Source organism: Hypomesus transpacificus, chromosome 24, assembly GCF_021917145.1.
Source record: "Hypomesus transpacificus isolate Combined female chromosome 24, fHypTra1, whole genome shotgun sequence".
In the NCBI taxonomy this organism is placed as follows: Eukaryota; Metazoa; Chordata; class Actinopteri; order Osmeriformes; family Osmeridae; genus Hypomesus; species Hypomesus transpacificus.
In genome coordinates this window covers 5301726-5319815 of record NC_061083.1, presented here as the reverse complement: position 1 = coordinate 5319815, position 18090 = coordinate 5301726, and the positions used below count along the sequence as shown (strand labels likewise).

The 18090-nt window shown below is 48.3% G+C and overlaps 2 protein-coding genes across 3 annotated transcripts; both read left to right on the top strand.

The window, feature by feature from the left end:
- Nucleotides 1-2941: 2941 nt before the first annotated feature.
- On the top strand, nt 2942-11667 carry rapgef1a (Rap guanine nucleotide exchange factor (GEF) 1a). The gene is made up of 23 exons (XM_047048767.1): nt 2942-3126; nt 3372-3517; nt 3609-3787; nt 3884-4034; nt 4184-4324; nt 4487-4698; nt 5042-5186; nt 5348-5519; nt 5930-6298; nt 6750-6922; nt 7027-7118; nt 7361-7442; nt 7890-7965; nt 8078-8162; nt 8432-8524; nt 8814-8999; nt 9128-9212; nt 9313-9407; nt 9511-9589; nt 9695-9796; nt 9973-10076; nt 10176-10304; nt 10496-11667. The coding sequence occupies exons 1-23, from the start codon at nt 3099-3101 to the stop codon at nt 10641-10643; spliced, it is 3072 nt and encodes a 1023-aa protein (XP_046904723.1). The 5' UTR covers nt 2942-3098; the 3' UTR covers nt 10644-11667.
- A 353-nt stretch (nt 11668-12020) lies between these two features.
- On the top strand, nt 12021-18087 carry pomt1 (protein-O-mannosyltransferase 1). Of its 2 annotated transcripts, none has more exons than XM_047048256.1 (19): nt 12021-12524; nt 12709-12815; nt 12905-12955; nt 13105-13251; nt 13541-13649; nt 13831-13890; nt 14009-14102; nt 14297-14452; nt 14593-14723; nt 14869-14964; nt 15297-15389; nt 15499-15595; nt 15795-15887; nt 16007-16127; nt 16259-16356; nt 16544-16657; nt 16877-17003; nt 17222-17399; nt 17499-18087. In XM_047048256.1, the coding sequence occupies exons 1-19, from the start codon at nt 12403-12405 to the stop codon at nt 17683-17685; spliced, it is 2181 nt and encodes a 726-aa protein (XP_046904212.1). In that variant the 5' UTR covers nt 12021-12402; the 3' UTR covers nt 17686-18087. The 2 variants fall into 2 exon arrangements, with proteins under 2 accessions (XP_046904212.1, XP_046904211.1); XM_047048255.1 differs by having other exon boundaries at nt 17496-18087.
- The last annotated feature ends 3 nt before the right edge of the window (nt 18088-18090 follow it).

Here is an 18090-nt window from a genome sequence, read left to right as displayed (position 1 = left end):
TACAATATGGATGATTCTCATCTAGCCAAATACCAACTTCTGCCTGGCCAGCATTTCTCTCTGACAACACTTTTTTATTAAATATATGCAAATGAACTCTTAGGTGTTGCTACAAATGTCTACCTAGAACGATGACTGGCGCACTCCCATGCCAACCTATAGGGAGATTTTAAATTCTGTCAAGAGTATCGGGGCCGAGGGGGTTGTGGAACTGTCGATCAGTCTTGATTCCGATGTTGCTAGGCATGTATGTGAGTAGGAGTTACTGGTTAAGCATATGAGGTGAGGGGTGGTGGTGATATTGATCTCCAGTGTTTAGTGTCTGTGTGACTGTGTAATGATCTGTGATGATGTGTCTGTATGAGAGTGCTTGTATCATGCAGAGTAGGGCTTGCTGTAGTGCTTGTTACTCCACAGGAGTCTCTGCAAGGGGGCCTGGGGGAAGGGGGGGGGGGGTAGACAGGTTATCATAAATAATAACATGCTAATCTATCACTTCCTGCTTTATCAGCCAATCAATGACTGCCGTGGTCAGCTTGGCAGAGAGTCGATAAAGCCATGAAAATTGGCTGCACAAGGAACAAACATCTCTCCTGTCCTGTCGTCCTCTCTCATCTTGTCTCTTGTAATGAATTCATCCGAGCGGTGTCTGATTTGAGTTCACGAATCTAATAATTTACTACAGTGAAATAATATTCATGGAGGAAGAACACGACTAACCTTTTCTTAGAATGAATAATGCATCTAATGTTTATTTGAGCCTCATTATTGCATTCATTACTTCAGCTGGCTCGTCCTGGACAGTTAGACTGGAGTCATGGAGGTATTGGTCTTCAGAAGAACAAGACAGTTTACACACATACTTACTGTCTCACATACACACACTATCATTCTCAGTCTTTATCACACACACACACACATATATGCTACTCACTGATACTATATCACTGATATGTTTCTGTTTTCCCCAGCCCTAGTTTAGCCTTCATTATTTTCCTACTGAATGTAATTGAAACACCACCTCCTTCAGTCAGGACAGGACAGGGTTTGTGGATTGTGAGGCTCCTAATGGTTCTAGTTAGCCTGTCATATTCCCGTGGAATCTGCGAGCGGGGAGAGAATTAGGCGGCCTGCATTCAAATGAGAAACCGTGTTAGAGATTCCTTTTGATGGAACATCTATTTGAATATCTTTCAAGCTGTTTTCCTTTAAAGGTATCTCACACATTTATCTCTGTAACTTCAGTACCCACGGAAAGACAGACATGCTCACTAGCTCTGGTGATCCAGGCAGTGTTGAGAGTTCTTCATGTAGATGGACTCTCTCTCTCAGCACAGAGCCAGAGAAGGTTAACACTGTCCTGAGGCTGCTGCAAAGAGAGAGAGGTCTTGTCCATATTCACGGACTCACTGGAAACTGTGTGTTTGTGTGTGTGTATCTGTGTGTGTGTGTGTGTGGATGTGTTTGAGCGAGAAAGAGGGAGAAAGAAATAGTTAAGTCTCAGAGAAGAGATGGTTGGCTGGCATCTCTCTGATTACCTGCATCATGACCAATCTGCATACTGCCTGTTAAATAATGGATTGATCAGTTTTGCTGTTGCAGTGTTTGTTTGTGTGTGTGTGTGCATGCGTGCGTGTGTGTGAGAGAGAGAGAGAGAGAGAGAGAGAGAGAGAGAGAGAGAGAGAGAGAGAGAGAGAGAGAGAAAGAGAGAGAGAGAGAAAGAGACAGAGAGAGATGTGAGTGACAGAGTAGATGGATGAGAGGAGAAGAGGAAGGATCCAGCTTTCTTGACAGAAGCTTTGGCATTCACCTTTCCTCAGGGAAAGGAAACCTGAACTGTAATTTTACTACTGTACTCCATGAACTCTTGATGTGTGTGCCTTTAGTACTAAAGTACATTAGTCAAAAACACAATGAGATACAGTATCACAGCCATATAGGAGATGAGAAAGTATCTATCGCTTTTTTAAATGAAATAATAAATGTCTCTCTCCTCTCTCATGTAAATGACATCTTTGATGATGAACATGCCTAGGCAGGCTGAGCCAACTGCCATTTATATTTCAGATGCACACACACACACACACAGTAGACACACACACATACAGTACACACGCACACACACAGACACACACACATAGACTACACCTTCCACCTCCAGACAGGCTTTTAGGCTAGAAGCTCTTACTGCAGATATGTTCAGGGAGACCAGAAATCCTTTATGAATAATATGAATATGACTAGAATCAGACAGCCTGATCTTTTTTTGTATTATTAAAACATTGTGCCTCAAGACTAATCTGACAAATAACCAATTAAAAGGCATGTATTTTTTTAAATTATATTTTAAACTTTTTAACTGCTAGTTAAGTGCAACATATGGTAGTTAAATGCATACTCTGATTCATGTAAACTGATTAAAAACATTTTGAATGGGACGTGTTTTTTTATTAGACTTAATTGTGTTGAAGATTTTTTTGTTATGTGAGACTAAAAGGAAACCGTTACAGAGAGCCATATAGCGTATTCCAGGGTACTATTTCGACAGCGCCATTGGGATGCGCTTCAATACCGCCATCTAGTGGTTCTATGTGAGTTTTACATGTGCAGTTCACACAGTAAACCACTAGATGGCAATGGTAAAGCGCAGCCCTATGGAACGGGTTTTTAAGGGGCACTGTTTCGACAGCGCCAATAGGCTGAGCTTTAATACCGCCATCTAGTGGTTTAAAGTTTGAATTACAGGTGCAGTTCTCAGAGCGCAGCCCTATGGAACGGGTTTTTAAGGGGCACTGTTTCGACAGCGCCAATAGGCTGCGCTTTAATACCGCCATCTAGTGGTTTAAAGTTTGAATTACAAGTGCAGTTCTCACGTTAAACCACTAGATGGCAATGGTAAAGCGCTGCTCTAGAGTAACAGACCGACTGGGAGGGTGAAGGATGTCATACCTTTACGGAACTTGAAACTTTGAGCTAACTGTATAACGAAGGGTGTCCAGTTCATTGCGCTCAGTTTCTATATATAAAAAATGGAAACAAAAGGATAAGCATATACACGTACCACTTTTGATTGAAGTATTCCTGATCCTTGCTTTGAAATGTCGGGGAAGCTCGAGACTAAACACGGTAAGCTTAGAATAAAATTGTCATTTGTCACATCCGTGTTTCTTTGCCACACCAGATAGCACAGTTTACTTTGAAAGCTAAACTAGGCGACTGTATTAACATTTATGTATGTTGTTTGTGTGTATGTGTGCGCGTGTAAATTGCTCATGTGTTATTATCTATGGATACATCTTTCGTCAACCCACGACACATCCCTCTCTTCATCTTTCTTAACCCTTGTCTGTCTTTGTGTTTCACCACTCCAGATGCTCAACGCTCTCACCTGTCTTCCTTCACTATGAAGCTGAAGCACAAATTCCACTCTCCTAAACTCAAACGGAGTCCTTCTAAGAGTGTCCGCCAAACTCCCGAAGAATACACCCGCAGTGTCGTCCCGAAATCTGAAAACAAGGTGGGTACCTTACCTTAGTAGGTTGGTAGTAGATGTGTGGATTGTAATAGATAAGTCATTGATGTGTGTGTGTCTGTGTGTATCTTTTTAGCGTCAGAGTCAGTTAGAGGTCCAGGAGAAGGAGGTGGTCAGTGCCCTTCGGTATTTCAAAATCATCGTGGATAAGATGGCTGTGGACAGCAGACTTCTAGGGATGCTTCCAGGTTCTGCCAGCAAGGTTCTGGAGGCCGTTCTACAGCTGTTCCAGACGGAACCCACCATGCAGCAGCGGTACAGAACCTAGACCCTTGAACCTTAACTCCTAACCACTAACCCTTAACACTAAGATCCTAACTTCTAACCTCGGTCTTGTCCTGTTCGCCATAGCCCTGCAGTTTCCTGTCTCCTGGGTCCTGTCTACCAGAGTCTGGCTGACCTCATCCACTGGTCTGACCAGGTCCTTCTGAACGGAGCCAACCAGGACGATAAAGATTCCACCGTCACCACAGTGATCAAAGCAGTGCTGGATGGTGTGAAGGTAATGTCGACATGCAGCATTACTGAGGTTACCTCCCTGAGGAAATGAGACACTGGTAGATTACACCTGGTAGATTACACCTGGTGGATTACACCACAGATTACCACAGGAAGTTCTTGTGTCTGTTCATCGTTACTTCCTGCCCCCAGGAGCTGGTGAAGATGACCATGGAGACAGAGGAAGACGCTTCTCAGACACCCCCTGTCAGACTCGCATCACCTTCCCCATCTCAAGCCTCAGCCCCAGCCCCATCTCAAGCCTCAGCCCCAGCCCCATCTCAAACCTCAGCCCCAGCCCCATCTCAAGCCTCAGCCCCAACCCCAGCCCCATCTCAAGCCTCAGCCCCAGCCCCATCTCAAGCCTCAGCCCCAACCCCAGCCCCATCTCAAGCCTCAGCCCCAGCCCCATCTCAAGCCTCAGCCCCAACCCCAGCCCCATCTCAAGCCTCAGCCCCAGCCCCATCTCAAGCCTCAGCCCCAACCCCATCTCAAGCCTCAGCCCTGGGTGGAGAGGAGATGAGGAACAGGATGGAGGCCTGGACTTTAGCCCACGTCCAGCCTGCTGAGCCCCAGCCCCGGCCCCAGCCCCAGCCTCTCCCCAGTCTGAGCAGGGGGGACGCCCCCCCTAAGCCCCCCATCTCCAGTGGGAACGCAACAGAAAACAGGTGGGAGCATCGGTCAGGTTCACTCTAACTTTAAACAAACCACTGTGGCCATACGACCGGTTACAACATTCAACACGACTCGTTAACCCTGGTGGTTTTACGTGCTGGCGTGTAGAGACAGCGACACTGTTAAAACTGTTTTGTGTGTGTGTATTTTGAGAGAGAGTGCAGTGGAGTAAGGTGTGAAAGAAACAACTTCCTCTGAGCAAACGTGTTCTCAGAAGTGGACTTGAGTTCTCACATGCACACTCCCTTTGTTGTCAGTGTGTCCTGTGTCTTCTGTCACACACACACACACACACTGTTATCATGGTGTGTGGTTAATGCTGTGTTTGGTCCCCAGTCCTCCAGTCCTCCCACCTAAGAGACGATCATCGGTCCCCAGACTCCTCCCCTCCTCCACCCTCCTCCCCTCCTCCAGGATCGCTGTGGTGGCCCCCATGAGGAGAACCACTCTCCCACCCCCCAACAGCATCCTGAATATACAGGTACAAACACACAGACACACATACATACAATACATACACACACAAACACACACACAGTACACGCACACACTTTGATCTGCCAGACATAGTGACCAATCGCAACGGCATTCCCCCCCCCCAAACGACCCGGCCGGGGCTGTGTTTGTGTGTGTGTGTGTCAGGAGTGTGAGGAGAAGTGTGTGTCAGACTGCAGGGAGGAGACTGTGGAGTGGAGAGCGGAGGGTGTGCTGGATCAGGCGTTCCCAAGAGGGAGCTGGTGGTGGGACAGAGGAGCAGGAGACTCCCAGGAGAGGCTCAACAGACTCAGTGGACCCAGTTTAACTGGCTCAGAAGGTATGAACCATGACCCGCACACGCCCGCGGTGCACACACACACACACTCACGCACACCATTGAGGCCCGGGAAGTGTGTGGGGGGGGGGGGGTCTTGAAAGAGTATGTTTCTGCTTCTGTGGGAGGAAGTGACACATGTTGGTATTTCCTGCCTACGGAGTGCACAGCGTTGCGCAAGGTTCACTGAGAGCAGACAGATCGACAGAGATAGAACAAACATACTCCTGAAAGGGGTTAACAGTTTGCATCATTTAAGTAACGAGCTGACTAGATTGTTCTTTAATCGTTTTTTGTTATTCTCACAAATGATGTGTCTGTCTGTCTGTGTGTGTGTGTGTGTGTGTGTGTGCGTGTGTGTGTGTATGTGCCTGTGTGTGTGTGTGTGTGTGTGTGTGTGTGCGTGTGTGTAGACACCAACAGTGACCAGTATGATCCGGACTATGATTTCCTGCTAGAGGATCTGTCCAATCAGGACACCCTCCCTCCCCTAGGGGGCAGTCTCAGCCCTGTGGCCGAGGCCACCAACCACGAGCCCTCCTCATCCTCCTGCCCTCCAGCCCTGCCAGAGAAGAAGCGCAGAAGCCACGCCCCCCAGAGCCCTGTCTCCCAGAGCCCCGCCCCTTCAGAGCGTTGTCTCTCCGTTTACGACAACGTCAGCTGTGAGGACGACTGTCCGACTCCACCGTTCCCGCTCTTCCTCCCCATGTTTCGCAGCATGGACCAGGATGATCTCCCCCCCAATAGCCCGCCTCCTCTACCAGAGAAGAAGACCCGTCACAGTGAGTTTCAGACTGACTGTAGGAGTCTGTATTCTCTGTGAGCACTCTCCCTTAAATCACCCCTCTTTCTCCCTCTTACCGCCTCTTCCTCTCTCCCACTTTCACTTTCAGCCAAAAAGTATGGAAAGGTTTAACAAATATTTTCTAAAAAACCTTTTTGAAAGGTTGAAAAATATTTTTGAACAAAACATTGCGCAAGGTAGAATTTTCTCCCAGAAAAGTTATTTTTAAACATGATTATCTATACTTCTACATGAGTAAAGGGTGTGTGTACTTTTGTCATCTCTGCTCTCACCACACCTGCCCCCCTCTCCCCTCTCCCCTCTCCCCTCTCCCCTCTCCCCTCTCCCCTCTCCCCTCTCCCCTCTCCCCTCTCCCCTCTGCCCTCTGCCCTCTCCCCTCTCCCCTCTCCCCTCTCCCCTCTCCCCCTCCATCCCTCCCTCCCTGACAGTATTGCAGTACATGCAGTTTGTGGAAGACTACTGTGAGCCTCAGCCCTCGATGTTCTACCACAGCAACCAGAGCAAGAGCTCCTACCACCTGAGGAACCAACGTTTCCAGGAGGCCTGCCAGCTCACGGACACCCTCCCCGCGCCCTCGCTGCCCCCCAAACAGAGACAGCAGGTGGGTCACAGTCACCAGGCTCCTCCTGTCTCACGTTGAGGAGATGTGATGCGGGCGGGGTAAGGATTATGTTGACACTTTGGGGTTTTTTCCGTCGTTGCCAGGATGACAGCAGTGCTCCGGAGGACTGTCAGGAGATGCCTAGCTCAGAGAGTCTTCAGACAGACACAAGCGACCCGGACCTGACAGAAGACTGGTGAGGTCACATGCTGAATATCTGATAACACATGTTCATGAGAGGACACCCATAAACACATTGCCTCTGAAAGGGGGTTTAGGTCCGTCTAGGTGCAGTTCTATGGGCGTAAGTGAAGCCCACTGTGATATATTTTGTCAAAAAAGGGCTATACACATGAGTATGTTTGTCATAAACAGCATTGTTTTATTTTTAAACTTTTCATTGTTACCATGCTGTTGTTGTTGTTCCTGTAATTGCAGTAGTCTCAGCAACCAGGAGAAGGAGAGTTTGTCCCTGGTCGACCACTCACAGATCAAGTCCCTGCTCACCCTAAAACAGGAGGTACACCCTGACCTTTGACCTCTCACCCCTGACCTGGACAGGTGTGCTGGTGGAGCCTGTACTCAGCTAGCCTTATGAAACACAATCTGTCAATGGGCGGTTGCTATGGTGACGTCAGAGTGACCCTCTGTGCGCTGTTTATGTCCTGCCTGTGTTCTGTCTGTCTCTCTGCCTGTCTGTCTGCCTGTGTTCTGTCTGTCTGTCTGTCTGTCTGTCTGCCTGTCTGTTTGTGTTCTGTCTGCCTGTCTGTCTGCCTGCCTGTCTGTCTACCTGTGTTCTGTCTGTCTGTCTGCCTGTCTGTTTGTGTTCTGTCTGCCTGTCTGTCTGCCTTGCCTGTCTGTCTACCTGTGTTCTGTCTGTCTGCCTGCCTGTCTGCCTGTCTGATTACCTGTGTTCTGTCTGCCTGTCTGTCTGCTTGTCTGTCTACCTGTGTTCTGTCTGTCTCAGGACGATGATGGCCCAGATGTGCGGGCAGGTCCTGGTGACATCCTATTGGTCCATGCCACAGAGACAGACCAGCAAGGTACACGTTTACCCACAATTCCTTTGTGCGTTTCTAAGACCTGGTCCTTCCAGCCGTATCAGGGAGGGAGAGAGGGTGTTCTGACCATGTTGGGCCTTCTGTCCCCCTGCAGATATAGTGATGTACTACGAAGCCTTCTTGACCACCTACAGAACCTTCATCACCCCCGAGGACCTGGTTAAGAAGCTGCACTACAGATATCCTCGATAGAAGTACAGCCTATAGACCTGAGACCTCTCCTGACATAGACACAGTCTTCAGACCCTAGATATCCCCAGATACAGAGTCCATAGACCCTAGATGTCTCTCTCTCTCTCTCTGTCTATATATATACATACACAGTCTATGCTTGTAGAACTTAAATATCCGTAGACATAGATTCTGTCTATACACTAGATACAGAGATGAACTGGACTATATAGCTCTACTCTATGTAGGAAGTTCTGGTTCCTTGACCCAGATGAACGTACAGCCGGTTTTGCCACAGCACGGACGCCAGCAGGAAGGTGGCGAGCCGGAACAGCTTCTGTGTCCTGGCCCGCGTGGTCGATGAGCTCTGGTAGGTCCAAATTCCTCCGAGACGCCCTGTCTCATCTGTAGGGGGGTGGGACAAGTGGTGGACATGTTTACTAGTCTTCATTTGATTGCTGTAAACTCTCTACACCTCCTTGATAACTCCCCCCCCCCCCCCCCCCCCCCCCCCCCCCTTCTGCCCCCCTACAAACCTTTCCCCCCCTCTCCCACCCTCTCCTCCTCTCTTTCCCACACGCTCATCCTCCTTGTTCCCATCCTCTCCCCCTTCTCTCTCTCCTCCCATCTCCCATCTGCCCCCCCCCCCCCCCCTCCAGTGGAGTGGAGCTGTCAGAGGAGCTTCTGCGCTTCCTGTTGGAGCTGGTGTTCCGACTGCTTATTGGTGGAGAGCTCAATCGGGCCCGTCTCCTCCGATCTAACATCCTGAACAAGGTGGAGAAGAGGAGGAGGCTGAACTCCACCCTCTGCCTTTGCCCGTTGGCCGCACGCGGTGTAGCCGCCAGGTACACACACACTTGCACGCACACACAGGCTACATGTACATAGGCTACACACATACTCATAGATTAGCATGACACCTGTGTTGTTTGTACCTATGTGTGTGTGTGTGTGTGTGTGTGCTTCCTATCAGGCCAGGGACGCTGCATGATTTCCGAAGCCATGAGATAGCTGAGCAGCTTACGCTCCTGGATGCTAAGCTCTTCTACAAGATCGAGGTGAGGGACCTGTCTCTCCTCTTTCTCTAACCTGTTTGACTGCCCCAACCTGTCTGTCTCTCCCCTGTCTCACTCTCTCTAACCTGTCTGTGTGTGTCAGATTCCTGAGGTGCTGCTCTGGGCCAAAGAGCAGAATGAGGAGCGTAGTCCAAACCTGACACTGTTCACCGAACACTTCAACAACATGTCCTACTGGTCTGTTTGCCCTCCTGTTTCTCTCTCTGGTTGGCTGTCCTCCTGTCTGTCTCTTCTTTTGGTTGGTTAACTGTCTGTCTGTCTGCCTGTCTGTGTCCTGCAGGGTGCGTTCCTTGATCATGCTGCAGGAGAAGGCGCAGGAAAGAGAGAAGCTTCTCCTCAAATTCATCAAAGTCATGAAAGTACGTCGAACCACCACGCGATGCTGCGTTGATTCAAAGAACTGCTCACTTTTAGTAAATGTTTTAAAATGTCCCTGTTCATCATCTCCCTTCCTTTTTCAACAGCACTTAAGAAAACTGAATAACTTTAACTCCTACTTGGCAATCTTATCAGCACTGGACTCCGCCCCTCTACGGAGACTGGAGTGGCAAAAGCAAACGTCTGAGGTGAGGGGGGGCTGTGTGGACCAATCATAACTGATCTGGGCGAGGGGGACCAATCACAATAGAGTTTGGCAGAGTGGGCCCACCAGAAGTTACCTTGGCCAGAAGGATGGGTAAAGCAAAAGTGACCGGGCCTTGTCTAAGAGTGTGTGTGTGTGTGTGTGTGTGTGTTTTCTCAGAGCTTGGAAGAATACAGCTCCCTGATAGACAGCTCCTCTTCCTTCAGAGCGTACAGAACAGCACTGGCTGAAGTTCAACCTGAACACCCCTGCATACCTTACTTGTAAGTGAAAACTTTACCTGTAAGTACCTGTGTACAATACCTTTATACCCTACCTGTAAAGCTCTTCATCTCTCTGCCTGGCTGCTTGGGGTTTCCTAGGGGCCTGATCTTGCAGGACCTGACGTTTGTCCACCTGGGGAACCCGGACTTGGTGGAGGGTAAGGTCAACTTCTCCAAACGCTGGCAGCAGTTCCACATCCTGGATAGCATGAGGTGCTTCCAGCAAAAGTACGTACTTGGGACACAGTTTGGTTGAGATCACGTATCACGAGTCACAGTAACACTCTTCCTTTTTCTGTACCTCATCCAAAGGCTTAGGTTGGGATGAATGTGTGTTGTGTAATAGTCTCTCTATCTCTCTCGCTTTCTCTCTTGCTTTCTCTCTGTCTCTCTGTCTCTCTCTCTCTCTCTCTCACCAGTCATTACAGTCTCAGACAAAACGAGGACATTGTCTCCTTCTTCAACGACTTCAACGACCACCTGGCGGAGGAGGCCCTGTGGGAGCTGTCTCAGAAGATCAAGCCTCGCAACGCCACGCGGCGCACAGAGCCACAGGAACGGACTTAGCCCCCGTTGGGAGGACGGCACATGTGAGGCAGGACTAGTCTGTCACCTCCCAGGGGAAAGACAGAGGCAACACCAGGGGGATACATGGGATCGGACTAATGACACACTCCAGAGACAGTCTCTCACTGGACCAAGGACCCACTGGAGGTCCCCTTGAACCAAGGAGAGCTGGAGAGCTGGGTGATGCAGCCTGGGGGGAAATCACAGGTGGCACTTGTATCTACTGTGTAGGAGAAGTACTGGAGAAGTACTAGGGTGACCAGACGTCCTCTTTTATCCGGACATGTCCTCTTTTTGACCTAAAAAATGTGTCCGGCAGGGATTCCAAAATCGTCCAGGATTTTGCCTCGTTGGATATTTGTGTTTCTCTGGGTCTTTCACAAACTAATTATTACGCCCCGGCCCTACAAGTTTTGGAAGTGTATCTCCCTTACGTTCCACCTTCTTGCGCGATCTCTGACCGTAGAGAGAACTGTCATTGGTCAACCGCCTTTTTAGTGTTGCCAGATGCACGATAATTATCCTCCAAATACGATGATTTTGAGCCTTTGGTATGATACCTGCACCTTTCCGCCTTTATTGAATATATGAGGAGGACTGAAAAGTGTCTTAATTTTCTTATATGTTAATATATGACCATAAACAATGCATTATTTAGAATTTTGTATTTGGTTTCGATATTGCTTTAATATATGGATGAGACACATTAAAGACATTAAACAACCACTGAAAACCACAGAAGCGAATAAGTGTCCTCTTTTTCACAAACTCAAATCTGGTCACCCTAGAAGTACTGTACTGTGTAGGAGAAGTACAGTAGAAGTACTGTACTGCATAGGAGAAGTAGGCCTACTGTAGAAGTACTGTACTGTGTAGAAGGAGCACAATAGGCTTTATTGAACAGCCTTTCCTGCCAGAAAGAGATCATAATCATAATTGTGTCATTAAATCAAAATCATGTGTAATGGCACCAGAAAGTCTGAGGTACTTGGAAAGCAGTGGCTTTATTGTAAAACTGAAGATATGAAACCACAGCTCTGCTGCTGGACAGCAAACAGGATTTTCAGTATTGATATAACTGTGCAACTGTGGTAATGAGATGAGTATGCATGCAAGTATGGTGTCTGCTTCCATATGTCTGACTAGATCCCCTATTTAACAGGGAAGTGAAACTTCAGATGTATCACGAATCTATTCTTTCAGCCAGTCTTCTAAAGTAACTCCGGGAATAAATGAAGCCTTTTATATATATTTTACATTTGTGTTGTGTTTGTATACTTTATAGATAGCTACGTAATTTGTCATTTAAAGTGCCAGGGTCACCATCTTTAATGCACTTGTTTCCACGGCAACAGGCTTTATCAGCAGAAACCCGTTTTGTGTATACCAGGCATGAGTAATCTATCACGCAAACTCAGACGCTTCCCACGGATGATCCAAAACAAGGGGCACCGATTTGTTTAACCGTTAATTGTATGTCTGCGCAGCTGTTTATGTCCATTGGTCAGAAAATCTTAAAAGAAAATTGTTCGAACAGAGCGTTAATGACACTGCATCAGTGCATGAGTGGCCCACGGGCTCGGCTGTGGCACATGCTGACATTGCCATTGGAAAGGTAAGCTAGCTAACTTGCTAGCTAAGCTAGTGCTAATGCACAGCCCTTGCAAGCTGCTGCTTGCTAACTAGCCATAAGTTCAAGTCTCTGCATTCTCAGTGGTTGTAAACCTTATAAGCCCCGTCCTTGCTACATGAGAGAACCATGTGGTCGCCCATCAAGCTACCACTTGTGATCAAAGCAGAGATCAACCTGATCTTGGTGCTCGTGACAGCTCTTGGACTCTGGACCAGACTCCATGGAATACAATTCCCTAAAGCTGTCGTGTGAGTTACTGTTGATAGCCTATAAAGTTTCTTAGCTTTCCAGACGTCTAGTAAGGCTGACTACCTAGCTACATAATTATTGGCTCTGTATATTTATGGTTTTACGGCAGTATATGAACCACTCTTCGTGGTCACAATTGACAATTGAACAGCACATCTTCTGACCTCCCCATGTTCCTCGCAGGTTCGACGAGGTATACTATGGTCAGTTTGTGTCTCTGTACATGAAGCAGGTCTTCTTTATAGATGAGAGCGGACCCCCTCTTGGACACATGATCCTAGCTTTGGGAGGTGAGAGAGAGAGACGTTCATTCCCATCAGCTAATTGTCCATTCTGTCGGAGAGAGATCATGATATGTTCTTGTCGGTCTTCTCTACAGCATACTTGGGAGGGTTTGATGGGAACTTTATCTGGAAAGGGATCGGAGCAGGTGAATCCCCATTTCCTAGTTGTTAAACTTTAACACACGCAAGCATTGGTTTTATCTTTTCACATACACACACTCACACACATACTTGTTTATCATTAATAGCTAAAGTGGCTGCGTCTGTAGTGACGTGATCTATGTTGATGTTGCAGAGTATTCCAGTAATGTACCGGTGTGGAGCTTGCGTCTACTGCCAGCGCTAGCAGGCTCCCTGTGTGTTCCTCTGGGCTACCTGCTGGTCGTAGAGCTGGGCTTCTCTCACCTGGCTGCACTTGCTGCTGCCTTTCTCCTGCTACTGGGTAACTACAAACTGACCCCTGACCTCTGAACCACAGCCCTGAACTGAACAGACATGCTTATCTTTCTTTCCCTTTCTCTCTCACTTCCCTCCTCTCTCTCCCTCCGTAACTTTTCCTTCTCTTGCCCACTCTCTCACTTCTTCTATCCGTTTCTCACTTCTGCATCTCGCTTTGAATTTTTGTATACTTCGCAACCAAACAGACGTGTTTTATATATATCGTTTTATTTTGTGGATGAGTGCTTTTCTGAGTAAAATGTGTGTTTGTTTCCTGTTGCGGTGTGCGTCAGAGAACTCGTTGATCGTACAGTCTCGCTTCATGCTGCTGGAGTCAGTGCTCACCTTTTTCCTGCTCCTGGCATTCTTTTCCTACCTTCGCTTCCACAACACCCATCAAAGGTAACCCTTGACCTCTCACATCCTCTCCCTGACCTTTTTAAATCCTCCCATGCACCCCAACTCTGTCAACAAGGACTTTTAGCAAATCCTAGGTGGAGGCGTTACTGTTGGTAAAGGTGTTTTGCAGGTAAACATTTCTCAATAAAGTTGTAGTTGGTCACTGGTTCCACTTCCTCCACAGTTCTCCATCCTCACTAGCATGGCTGATGCTGGCTGGAGGCTCCTGTGCTGGTGCGGTGGGGTAAGATTTGCTTGTCACAAGTGTTCAACAGATGGTTCTGTGTAACGTTTTGTTTCCCTGTTTTCTATTGGGTTGTAACTTCTTGATTGTTTTGTCCTCCTCTCTCATTGGCTGACAGAGTGAAGTACATGGGTCTGTTCTCCTACCTGCTGCTTCTGGGCGTGGCTTCAGTGCATACCTGGAAGCTGATTGGAGAACGAACACTGAGCCATGTGAGTCTGGTTGTGTCCGTGTGTGTTTAGCAAAGGCGAATAAATGACAGGTGAATTAAGGAATGCTTTGAAATCATTGAGTTTTGTGTTTTTTTGTCATAAAGGGGTGATGCTAATACTGACACCCACTCAAACTCATTCACACTCTTTATCTCTCTCTCTCTCCTGCTGCTGTTGCTTATATTACCCTGCAGGGGGCAGTGTTGGCGCAGGCTGTGCTCAGGTTCGCGTGCCTGGTGCTGCTTCCTGCTCTGCTTTACCTGGGCATCTTCTTCGTCCACCTCAGCCTCCTCCACCGCAGCGGGCCGCACGACCAGATGATGAGCAGCGCCTTCCAGGCCAGCCTCGAGGTGCAGAGCACAGAGCCGGGAAGCATGCGCAAGATTTGTGTGTCCCTGTGGATAAAAGCATCTGCTAAGGGGATGAAATGTCAAATGTAAAAGGGTTATTAAGGGCTTCTGTCTGTGTGTGTGTTTGTCTGTGTTTCCAGGGGGGTTTGTCCAGGATCACACAGGGCCAGCCTCTGGAGGTGGCCTATGGGTCTCAGGTGACCCTCCGCAGCTTGTCCAGTAAACCAATCCCCTGCTGGCTACACTCCCACAAGGCCAACTACCCAGTCAGGTGACGCTCGATCAGAACCTGCCTCTCTTACCCCAGTCTGTCAGTCGACTAGTTTGTAACTAGTACCTCCCTCTCGGGGTAACCAGTGTGGCGTTACCATGGTGGTGTTACCATGGTCACCTGTGTGTTCCTGTGTGGTCTGCAGGTATGAGAGTGGGCGTGGCAGCTCCCATCAGCAGCAGGTCACATGCTACCCCTTTAAAGATGTCAACAACTGGTGGATCCTCAAAGACCCTGGCAGGTCGGTTGGCTGGTGAAGAAAGGACATGAGACTAGAGACTAGAGGAACACATATGGGAGGGGGACACACCCTGTTGACTGTTCATGAGCGTGTGAAGCCGTTAGCCTAGGAAGTGCAGCTGTCTGCAAGCGCTTGTGTTGACCTGATGAAGCCTCGGTCTGTTTAGTTGAAGACTGGGCACACCTAGAGGACACTTGATCCAGAATTAGATCTATTTCGCTAGTTAGTAGCTTAGCAGACAAGTTGGTGCTAGGCAGGTTAGAAGTCAACCTTAAACACTAGTCTTGTTACACTAGTTGTTGTTGTTGTTGATAGTGTTGTTTGTATCTCAGACAGGAACTCGTTGTGAGCACCCCTCCCCGCCCTGTTCGCCATGGCGATATCATACAGCTGCTTCACGGGATGACATCACGCTTCCTGAACACGTACTGTACAACAGCTGTGTACTTTGTCTATCACGGCCGTGGTCCGAAGACAGGATGAATGAATTTGCAGCCTGTGTGTGTGTTTCCTGACTTAACTCTTGTCTCGTAGCCATGACGTCGCTGCTCCTGTGAGTCCTCACGCCCAGGAAGTGTCAGGATACATCGACTTCAACGTTTCCATGCCTGCGCAGAACCTGTGGAGAGTGGTAAGGCTGACTGCACAGACACACACACCACCTTCACACACACACACCCTCACACACACCCACCACTGTCAATCACACATATCACACATACAGACGTGTCATTTACAGCAACGCCACCCTCATAAAGTAGCTGATCTAGCTTTGAGTTGTAGGACTTTATCATTGGACAACACGTGTGTGTGTGTGTGTGTGTGTTAAGGACATCACCAACAGGGAGGCAGAGCGAGAGGTGTGGAAGACCATCCTGTCTGAAGTCCGATTGGTTCACGTCAACACCTCTGCCGTGCTGAAGGTTTGTCAGCCAATCATGTCCACAGTTGGAGTGTATCAATGTCTTCACAGTGTGCGTGTATAAGATATTTTAGGTGTCATTAATTATTGTTGGTCTAACATCGCCTGTGTGCGTTACAGCTAAGTGGCTCTGCGTTGCCAGACTGGGGCTTCAGGCAGCTGGAGGTGGTTGGAGACAAGATCAACAAAGGCTACCAGTCCAACGGGGGCTGGAACGTGGAGGAGCATCGCTATGGCACCAGTGGGTCACTGCGAACCCTGAACTTTGACCCCTGACCTTGAATCTACCATTTACTCAGTACGTTTCTTGTATTGTGTGTGTGTGTGTGTGTGTGTGTGTGTGTGTGTGTGTGTGTGTGTGTGTTGACATAGGTGAGGAACAGAAGGAGAGAGAGTTGGAGCTTCACTCCCCAACACACATTGACACCAACCGTGACATCACCTTCATGGCTAAGTTCTTGGAGCTACAGGTGACACAATAATCCATACTCCTTGTTACTGTACCGTGGTAACCTTGACCATGGTAACCATTAGAACACCTGACCCCGATTCACAAAGATGATGCTGTGCTATGGGAAAAAATTGCGAACATTCATATGTTGTTTTGTTGCCATGAAAGAAAGAGTAGATGCTGATGCTGTGTTGTTGCCATGACAGTGGAAGATGCTGACGGTGAAACAGGAAGAGACTGAGCACAAATACAGCTCCTCCCCTCTGGAGTGGATTACCATGGATACCAACATAGTGTACTGGCTGCATTCTTCCAGCAACGTAAGCGCCACCTGTTGCCTAGCGGTGACCACTCATCTCTCGATATTACGTTGTCCCTCCGAATGAGGTGCAGGATGAAAAATGAATCATATGAGGAAAGGAGATTGCTATATATTATTGCCTGGATTACCCATATTTGTTCCGAGCAACGTTGGCCGGGCCAGGTGTTCGGGCCAGGTGTGCACACTGGCACTGAGCTGTTCTGATTGGCTGTTTCAGGCTCAGATCCACCTGGTTGGTAACCTGGTGAACTGTTCGCTGGCTAACCTGTCTCTGGGGGTGTACATCGTCCTCCTCCTGTCCTACCTGCTGAGGAGGCGCCGGAGGATCGAGGACATCCCTGCAGGTACCTGCTTCTTCATCTTAGGTTTTTTCGGTTAAGTTTTTTTTTCCTCACTTTCATCTTGAGCCACAGTGTATTTTGGGTTCTGTAAAAAATATATACAAGTTACTATAGGAAAGCTACGTTGAGGATGAGAGAGCTTATGTTTTAGACAGGTAGCTGAACCAACCGTGTGTGTGCGCGTGTGTGCGCGTGCGCCTTGCTTGGGTGCTGTTCTCCAGATGCCTGGGAGAGACTGGTGCAGGCTGGAGTGGTGTGTGCCGGCGGCTGGGCTGTCAACTACCTGCCTTTCTTATTGATGGAGAAGACCCTGTTCCTGTACCATTACCTACCTGCGCTCACCTTCCTCATTCTGCTCGTACCTGTGGTGGTGGAACACCTGCACACACACCTGCTGAGGTGAGCTCACAGCTGAAAATACACACATACACGGATAAAACGCACACACATCTCTTCCTGTGTGTTACCTCATTTCCTGTGTCCTGTCTCCTCCAGCAGTCCTTCGCAGCAGAGAGCCCTCCACGTGCTGACGGTGGCAGGGCTCTGCTCTGTCTTTCTGTCCTATCGGACCTTTAGCCCGCTCACCTACGGCCAACCAGAGCTCGACGCCGAGCAGCTGGTCGCCCTGCGATGGAGGGACAGCTGGGATATCCTGCTACATAAACGAAAACACGGGCCGTCGTAAGATTTGCGGCGACACTCAAAGTCTTATTCTGTATCCTCGTTCTCCGACTCACTCAGTCACTCACGGAAGAGAGTTAAAAACGCTTATCCCTTTAACCCTCCATCCACCACTGTGCAGACACAGCTCAGACTGTAGCCCTTGGGAGAATGATGCACCGGTACAGACAGGATTGGGCTTAATGTGCATTAAATGTACCTAAGAAGAAAAGGGAATGATTTTGTCAGGCTTGGGTTGGCTGATGGGAGGGAGATGGGTAGCTTTGGGTCTCTGGATCTGAAAAGTCACTGTGTAAACTCACCAAATACACGTTTTATGTAATACTTTGTACATTGTAACATTATGCATATCTGTTGTTTAATTAATAAAATAAAATAAACTCTAGCGAAATGTATTTTATTAAAAGTC

What these genes read in the sequence shown, in the direction of transcription:
- rapgef1a (XM_047048767.1), top strand. Translation starts at nt 3,099, where the DNA reads ATGTCGGGGAAGCTCGAGACTAAACACG. An exon ending in GAAGCTCGAGACTAAACACG is followed by an intron (nt 3,127 to 3,371) that starts GTAAGCTTAGAA and finishes TCACCACTCCAG; the next exon opens with ATGCTCAACGCTCTCACCTG. An exon ending in GAACCCACCATGCAGCAGCG is followed by an intron (nt 3,788 to 3,883) that starts GTACAGAACCTA and finishes TGTTCGCCATAG; the next exon opens with CCCTGCAGTTTCCTGTCTCC.
- pomt1 (XM_047048255.1), top strand. Translation starts at nt 12,403, where the DNA reads ATGTGGTCGCCCATCAAGCTACCACTTGTGATCAAAGCAGAGATCAAC. An exon ending in TCCTGTGCTGGTGCGGTGGG is followed by an intron (nt 13,891 to 14,008) that starts GTAAGATTTGCT and finishes ATTGGCTGACAG; the next exon opens with AGTGAAGTACATGGGTCTGT. An exon ending in CTGCACACACACCTGCTGAG is followed by an intron (nt 17,400 to 17,495) that starts GTGAGCTCACAG and finishes TGTCTCCTCCAG; the next exon opens with CAGTCCTTCGCAGCAGAGAG.